General features: G+C 41.5%; 1 protein-coding gene across 1 annotated transcript in view; it reads left to right on the forward strand.

The window, feature by feature from the left end:
- Positions 1 to 9181, forward strand: part of LOC102895358 (aldehyde oxidase 2) — a 78141-nt gene that overhangs the window by 13765 nt on the left and 55195 nt on the right. The window contains exons 8-11 of the mRNA XM_006921332.3: positions 203 to 283; positions 2021 to 2165; positions 3401 to 3493; positions 8378 to 8529. Of these exons, the coding sequence (XP_006921394.1) occupies positions 203 to 283; positions 2021 to 2165; positions 3401 to 3493; positions 8378 to 8529 (471 nt within the window). The remainder of the gene's footprint in view (positions 1 to 202; positions 284 to 2020; positions 2166 to 3400; positions 3494 to 8377; positions 8530 to 9181) is intronic.

The raw sequence follows: 9181 nt of genomic DNA on the forward strand, positions 1-9181 counted from the left end.
ACTCTTTCTTGTATCATTTAATGGAAAATCAGTATTTCTCTTAGAACGAAATTGTTGCTTAAAACTATTTGGTTTGAACTATTTCCTTGTTCGAGGAGAGTTATTACTATGTTCATTTTGCCTATAATTAAAGTAAATAATTACGATGCTGTTTCCAGTTAAGCTGGGCTGACAGTGCCATCTTCTTCTGCCCTTTATAAAGATTTCCACAGAGTTATTTACGAAAGACCAGTTCCAGCCTTTGGACCCTACCCAGGAGCTCATATTTCCCCCAGAACTCTTGGTAAGATGAATCGGCTGTTTTATATGCTTGTTTAAATGTCACTGGTTATAAACTCAATTTTCTAAAAGCACTCCTTCCTTCCTGTGAAATTGTCAAATTATGAAAATGTTTGATCAGATCAAGATGCCTTTCCTTGCCCAGCTCACCAAGCCCTGACTGATGCCCTGGGCACATTCCCCAAAGCCTCGGCTGAGGCTATTTTTTAAATGACGTCATCATTAGTCTCATCATTGTCATCTAGAATGTGTCCCTGTTGACTATCTCAGGCGATGATACAGCTTTGCTCAGTTTCTAACTTGGTCTTTCCAGTCACAACGGTCCATTGACCCCGAGGAGAACTTCAGCACCCCCAATCCACTCCCATTCCTCACCCTTCTTAGCATCCCTGTTTCTCTCCTCAGGCATCCAGAGGTCCCATTCTATAAAATACCTAATTCCAAAGGGATTCTGATGCGTTTATTCATGCATTTAATAAGTATTTATTTATCCAGCAACGTGCCAGGCCCTGTTCTAGGTACTGAATATACAGCAGGGAGCTAAACTAACACAAAGACCTTAGGGAATTTCTCTTCTGGTGGGAGAGACAGAAAATAAGCAGAATAATAGATCATAGACATATAGTTTGTTACTAGGTGAAGAGTAGAAAAAATAAAACAGAGAAAGGAGATAGAATGCAAGGGGTTGCAATTTTAAATATTCAGCCAGAGAAGACTTCTCTGAGAAGGCAGCATTTGAAGGACGTCCTCAAAGAGGTGAGGGAGCCGCCGCCAAGACACGTGAGGGGAGGGCAATCCAGGCACCGGGCACAGTAAATGCAAAGGTGCAAACGGTAGGAGAACGTAGGGGTCCTGATCAAGGGGCAGAGCAAGGGCCAACGTGACTGGGGGGAAGGCGGGGCAGGCAGACCATGACAGACTTGAGGCTTTTGTTCTGTGTAAGATGAGACGCTAGAGTGGAGGCTGGACACTGAGGGGTATGCGCCTTCTCCTATTAACATTGTACTGGTATCTGAGGTCACATTGGCTGCTGGGTGGGAGTAGCCTGCGCAGGCGCAAAGGAAGAAGCAGGGGGCCCCGTCAGGATCCTAAGAGATGGGGGTGCCCGAACAGGTGTACAGGTGAGGAGCAAGTGGAATCTGGACTCACTGATGGATGTGATGTGGGGCGTGGGAGAGAGGAGTCAAGGCTGACTCTGGAAAGGGGAGTGGCCATTTACAGTGAAGACGAAGACCTTTGAGCAGCACCGTGTGTGTCCTTTTCAGGGACCTGTAAGAAGATGGTATATGAGGAGTTCTGTTTTGGACATGTTAAATTTGAGATGCCAATTACACATCTAGGGGGAAGACGTCGAGTACTCATTCAGATATGTAAGTTTAGATTTCAGAGGAAAATCCAAGCTGAAGATAGTGATTTAGGAGCATTAATATAATTATGATTTTTAAGGCCATAATATCAAATTATGTTAAATTAATCTATACTGAAGTGTCAATGACAGGTGCCAGCTCATATTGTCACTTTGTCGCCAAAGAGATACATATTAACAAGTCTTAAACTGAAGGAGTAAATATCTAATGGTGGAAATTCAGGCATTAGCCAGTGGGTGTAGTGAGTATCTTCTCAAGGGGGCCCCAGGACTCCTTTGAAATCTCTCTAGAGGGACATACCTCCATCTGGGGTCTCACATAACCCCGGAAGACAGGTGTGCGCATGCGCATACACACTTGTCATTTGCACTTAGAGAATGGCAGAGAACCCAGAGAAAAGAACCCTGAACTTTCACGGAGAGAGGGTTACCTGGATCTCTCCTGGGACCCTCAAGGATCTCCTGGAGCTGAAAGTGAAACACCCCGAAGCCCCTCTCATCCTTGGCAACACCTCACTAGGTGAGTGATTATGACTGTTCTCATGCCATCGTTACTGCCAAGCTGGACTTCTTGTCCCCTACTCGGCTCTCAGTCTACAAACACTGCTTTTTAAGGATAAAAATCTTATCTTTTGTAATAAAATATTAAAATATGATAATACACTATAAAATATACTGTTATATTAATAATATGATAATTACATATAAGTATATTTTACATATAAGTAACATATAGTCTATATTATAACAATATTAAAATTATAATATAAGCAGTATTATTTATATTGTATTGTATTGTATTATATTATATTATATTATATTATATTATATTATATTATATTATATTATATTATTGGGAGTATGCAGGGTAACCTTTTGAGATGTGAGGAAAAAGCATTAGAGGGCTTTTTTGGTCCTTTGCTTTATCTTGTCCTTTTTCATATCGTTTTTGTTAAATAGTGAGTAGACATAATAGAATTTTCTAAAATATGTATGGGCATGTTAACAGTGCACATCCAGCTATCACCCACACCCAGTTTAAGAACAAGAACTCTACCAAGAATTTTGAAGGTCCACGGCCCCTCCCAAACTACATCCCTTTCTCTTCGTCTTCGAGGCGTTCACTAGCCTGAATACGGTGCTGATCAGTCTCTTTCCTGTTTTTATAGTTTTACCACATATATTTGAATCCCTAAGCAATATGTCATTTAGTTTTGCCTATTTTTGACCTTTACATAAATAGACTGGCACATTATTTCCTTCTGCAGCTTTGTTTTTGTTTTTTGGGGGGGTTTTTTGGTGGTGGTTGTTTTGTTTTTTTCTCATTTGACATTCTTGAGCTGAGATTCAGCCACGTGGTTGTATGTAGCTGTGCTAGATTCCATATGACGAGGGCACGATATGCTCATCCATTCTGTAGAAGGATACAGGGTGCTTTTTAAGTTTTGGCTATTATATATATTCTAATATCTATCTCCTGGTACCCATGTGCAAGAGTTTCTAAGAACTTCTCATTCATTTTACTTCCTATTTTTATCTGCATGCGGTGAGTGTACAAATAAATATATATACTGAGAGAGCACGCACTGTAAACGTAGTTGGCTGAGTATTTGGCCACTGCTTTTACATCGATATACATTTATTTTCAGTTTTTAAAATTAGTAACTGGAAATTTTCATGAAAAAGTTTAAATGCCAAAAAAAAAAGGCATTTTCTCTTTCCTGAGTCTTTCTAAAATATATATTTACTTTTTAGGACCTGCAATGAAATCTCGAGGACATTTGCACCCAATTCTCCTCTCTCCTGCTAGGATTTCTGAGCTGAATACGGTGTCTAAAACAAGCGAGGGTGAGTTCCTGGTGTTCTTGTATAATATCAATCCCTGCACTAAACTTCTATTTGCCGAATAGTTTGGAACCTGCTTATACATTTGTCTTGTCTGGCCTATTTCCAACTGGTCATCATTTTTCTGATGTGATATACATTCACACTATGAAAGTTTACTATCAAAACCTTTACACAGAATATAAGGTATTCGCGTGATATCATTCAAAACCTTGTAGTCACCTGCAGGATTCTTGCCTGTGAAATGTCATGGTGACCTAGAGACAATAAATTTGCAATGTCACTTTGATGGGAAGACAGCAAGAGAGGGCTGGTGTTTTCCATAGGATGAATGGTCCGTTCCAGGGACTAAGGATGTTTGCAGGGGAAAATAGGAGAAATATCGTCTGGCATTCAAATACTATTTGTCTCTTGGGGACAATAGCAAGAGGCCAGGTGGGAGAAAGAACTGCCTGGGCAAGCACCCCCAGTCTCTTACAACATCCTTAAGGGCCCACTATGTGCAGATGTCATCAGGCAAGATGGCTCTAACAAAGTAGAAAGGAAACATACAAGACTTTGTCTTCAAGATGCACAACAATCTTTTGACAAAAGGAACCTGCTTTTGTGCCTTTCTTTGTCCCCCAGAGCTTCTAGCATGTGGGTACTATATATGCATATAAGCGTCAGTCAATGACTTAATGGGAAAAAAATGAATGACTTGGTCAGGAACTTGAATTTGGGATGCAGTGGTAATAATGACTTTCTTAACCTAGCCAACAAGGAGGCTAGGTTTAGTCAAGACTGACTTGCAGGCCACCACGTGTTTATGGGAGTCATTGGTGGGCAGGGGAGGGGACCCGCCTTGGCTGTATCACTGCCATCAAGGAGTCCTGCCTTCCTGGCCTCTTACCATCATCACTGCTGCAGACCAGCAAGCCTCCTGCCCTGGCCTCACCCCTCCTATGTGCAAGGGAAGAGGCCCTTCATGGTTTTGCCCCTCACCCATGGCTTCCCGGCTTCAGCCTTGGAACAATTCAGGTAGCGCACTTGAGTGCCACTCAGAAAATGAGGAATGTGTGTTTAGATTTACCTGAAATCTTGGTGTTGACAGAAAGGAGAGAAGAAGAAGAGGAAATGGTAAAACGGGCGAACCGGGAGCGTAGACAGCTAGTTTAAGCAGCAGGTTGACAAGAAAGCCCTTCTCCTAACCTCGCCCCAGGCATCACTTAGCCTGCAGTTTTCAAACTTCTCTGAGCACCACTGACACTGTTCTCAAATAGATCTTAAGTTAAAGAAGTAAATGGAAATAAGCAGCTCTGTTTGAAGGAGAGGTAAGACTTTTCAACATCCGCACCAACCACCACCACCACCCACCCCATCCCCGGGTCACTGAGTTCCCTATATATGCCCCTGAGAGAGCTCTTCAGGGCGCAATTTAAAATCCTCAATGTGACTCCAGGACCTCATTTTATAGGTAATGAAGCAGAAAGGCAAAAAGAAAGTAGACTTGCCCAAGGTCTCTAAATTGGCTGGTGGCCAAGTCACCAAGCCACACATCTCCCATTTCCAAATCAGAGCTCTTTTGATACTGCCATGTACATCCTCCAGGCCTACCCCAAAGCTGTCCAATTGGCTGTTTGAAGGCATTGCTCAATTTGGACTCTGCAGGCAAAGTAGAGCCAGATTCGGAAATGTGAGGAAACCAATCCCATGCCTTCCTCAGGCAGGACCTCTTAAAATTAAGGTGTGAGTGCCCTCTAGTGGCCTCCCAGTGACATTTCCCAGGATTCTCAATCTTTTCTTAAGGCTGAAGAGTGAAGGACACAGGTGGGGCAGTAGAGACAGCTGTGCCCCCCACTCCACCAGCATTCCCAGGAAATAAATTTCTGTGAAAGCTTATGTTCATTTAGATTTGCCTGCTATATTACATACATGTTTAGTTCAGTATACATTTTTTCTCCTCAAGATCTTTAGTATAGTAAACATTCTAGAAAGTCACTGAATCTTTATCTCATAGACCCATGAACTCTGAGAAGCACAGAGTTAAAACAAGATCCACATTCTGAGAATCAAACCAAGTTAAAGTTCTTTTTAATTCCATTGAAACAGATTTAGCAACCAAAGATGAAATAAAATATGAATAGAAAAACAGTAAAAAGAATTTTCTCAGTACAGAGGTATCATGTTGAGCACAAAGTGAGGGGGTAATGTGAGCAATAGAAATAGCCCAACGAAAGTCCCTAAATAGGTTGTCTGGCCTCAACCTGAATTTGAAATCTGTATTTATGAGGACTCAGGCAATAGAGCAGACAGCTGACATTTTACTCTGTCCTCAGGCTGAACTGCCCTTTTCTACCTATGTCAAATAAGAGATCGTCCTGCTGCATGATACTTCTGACCTTAAAAAAGATGATAATGATAATAATAATGATATTTTTGTTTCTGGGTTCTTCCCTACCAATAAGACTCTGGGTCTGTAGGATAGGAAGAATTGTATGAAGCAAGCTTGGTCTTCCCAGCTCTCTTGTGGGCAAAGATAAGGTCAGAAGTTTTGCAGAAGTTAAAGACCAAACTCCAGTGGAACCTGTGGTGATGGAAGCAACAGACCATGGCGGATGGATCTGGGATGGGGTACCATGCTACCAAGGGCCTTTTATGAGACTCAGAAGCAGAAACAGGGTGAGGACTCTAGTTTGAGGCATTCCAGAGAGGAGGAGGAGTTTAGTTGCTTTTAGGCAAGTTTTGTTCAGTGTAAGGATAATATGGAGCAGCTAGTGGTTTCCAAAATCAATTAGGTTAGCTGAGAGTACTGAAGTAGCTGGGGGTGTTGTGCAGGTACATTGGCAGAGGTGAGGGAAACATGTGTCAAATACAATTTTAATGTTGATTGAAAACAAAGCTATATGGGAAGGTGAAATATTCTCAAAAATTAATCCGCAAGAAGAAAAAGGAATCCTCATACACAGCTGGCGGGACTGCAAATTGGTTCAGCCACTATGGAAAACAGTATGGAGGTTCCTCAAAAAACTAAGAATTGATCTACCATATGATCCAGCAATTCCTCTACTGGGTATTTACCCCAAAGACTTAAAAAATCATATCCATAAAGATATTTGCACACCAATGTTCATAGCAGCATAATTCCCAGTGGCCAGGACATGGAAGCAACCGAAGTGACCTACGATAGATGATTGGCTAAAGAAGCTGTGGTACACATATACGATGGAATATTACTCAGCTGTAAGAAGAGATGAAATACTGCCATTTACAACAACATGGATGGAACTAGAGATAATCATGCTAAGTGAAATAAGCCAGACAGAAAAAGTTGAAAATCACATGATATCTCTTGTATGTGGGATATAAAGCTAAAAGCAACAAACAAACAAGACAAACAAACAGAGACTCATGGACATGGACATGGACAACAGTCTAGCGTTTATCCGAGAGAAGAAGGGAGCTGGGAGGGAGGAGGAAAGAATACTCATCAATCAGGAAACTGGACTTTGGGTAGTAAACACACAATAGAATATACAAATGTTAAATTATAACATACACCTGAAAATTATATAATTGTATTAACCAATGTTACCCCAATAAACTTAATTAAAAAAAATTTAATCCACAAGAGAAAAATGAAAGCATAGCCTGCAACCTGATAAAAAGGGACTAACTGCAGTTAGAACCCAGCCCTGGACGTGATCGGACTCTATGTGTTAGTGGTTCGTCCTGCAAACCCCAGGGAAGTGAAGGGTTAATGTCTTTATCATGACCAAGTAAACTTTCAGGAATATAAGAAAGACTTTACATTGGAAAATCATTTACTTTATCACATTAACATAGTAAAAGAAAAATCTCATAATCACCTAAATAGATGGAGAAAAAACATTTAATAAAAATTTAACAACCATTTATGATATAAATTCAGAACAAACTAGGAACGTAAGGAAACATTCTGAACCTGATACTGAGTGAAGGATTAATTTTAAACAGCCAACTAAGTTATCTCCTGATGGTTTGGGTGACTTCTTCACTTTCAAAGATTGATCTCAACCCTTTGCATTTCTGTTATAGAGAAACCCCAAAGACCATGCTAATATCCTGCCAATAATCACAAGTATGTCACAAGTATGGATGCAATAGTTGTTAAATTTTTTGAATTACTTCCTTGCCAGGTAGCAAATAGCATTGCCCCAAACCTCCTGATTGCTCTCCCATTGCTCCTGCTTCCCTGGCCCCTCTCTGGGGACCCTCGACAGCCTCACGCCCAACGACAGCCAACAGAATACCTAGGGCAGCTCCTCACATGGGCCGTGTTCATTCTGATTTCCGATCGTCCAGAGCCCCTCATGGGACTTGTTGTTGAAGATTTTGAATATCGAGACTACCATAGAGGTACATATCAGCAGTCAAAGCATTATTGATTTTAGACAATAACCTAAGCAATTGAAAGACCTTTGCCATTATTTTAATGCCATCAGATTTCTCCCCCTTAATTACCAAACATCTTTGCATAGATTCACTGTGGTCAGTCAGGAGGGCGTCATAGAAAGTTCTAGTAAGATCTGCTACTTGCTGGTTGTTACCGTCAGTCCTTCTCTCTAGCTTCTATTCCCTTGTGTTTGTTCAAAAAATAAAAAAATAAAAAAAAAAGCGTAGACCAGCCCAGGGGTTTCTAACTCTGACTACACAGAAGAATTACAAGAGGAGCCTTGTATAAAGCCCCACACTGAGACTCTGATTTAATTGGCCTGGGAGAGGGGCGCATCTATGCTGTTTTTGAGAACCTAGTGACCCTCTGTGCAGCCCGTGTGGAGAGTCACTGCATTAGTCAAACATGAAGGCCCTGGCGCCATGATTACTAGTCAGCTGCTCCTTCACCTACGAAAACAATTTGCTTTCCAGGACTGACAATAGGTGCTGGCTGCAGTCTGGCCCAGGTGAAGGACATCTTGGCTGAAAGGGTTTCTGAGCTCCCGGAGGAGAAAGCTCGGACTTATCGAGCCCTCTTGAAGCACCTGAAGAGTCTGGCAGGCCAGCAGATCCGGAATATGGCGGTATGTTCTCTGGGACAGTTGTCAGGCACACTGCACCTATTTCTTAATCTCACTGAAATGTTGAAATAGGCCTTGGCAGAATCCGTATGCAAAACGGTCTCAGCAGATTGAAACAACAGACACAGTAAGTAAATATTTAATAGTTGACAGACATTATTTAATAACATATTTAAAGAAGGAGTCTAAGTCAAGTTTAGTAGAATAGCCAAGTAGCAATATAGGTGGGAAAAGGACTTCATGGTTTTGCTAATTTTATGATAAGACTGCCCAAGAACATAATTTTGTCTTAGGCTGTATTAACAAAAGTATAGTCCCTAAAATAAGGAGGGTAGCCTTCTCTACTCCAGACCGTTTAGACCACAGGTGGAAACAATGCTCACATCTGGGAGGCATACTTTAAGGTCTGGTTATTTTTGACCTCAGAAGAAAGTAGAAGAGACATAGTTGGGTTTTCAAAATACATATGCTCCCTCTTCTACACACCCCAAATGCTGTCTCAGAAATCCGTAGGATATGGAGAATTGGGGGAGGCCATGTTTCTTTAGAGAAAGCTCTTCACGTGATTCCAAAATGTTCTCTCCCCCTGTCAAGAACTCTGACTGACACCCTGGAGCCTGGTGAGGAGATGGTGGCAGGACAATGCGGAGTTGGA

Source organism: Pteropus alecto, unplaced genomic scaffold (genome assembly GCF_000325575.1).
Source record: "Pteropus alecto unplaced genomic scaffold, ASM32557v1 scaffold3, whole genome shotgun sequence".
In the NCBI taxonomy this organism is placed as follows: Eukaryota; Metazoa; Chordata; class Mammalia; order Chiroptera; family Pteropodidae; genus Pteropus; species Pteropus alecto.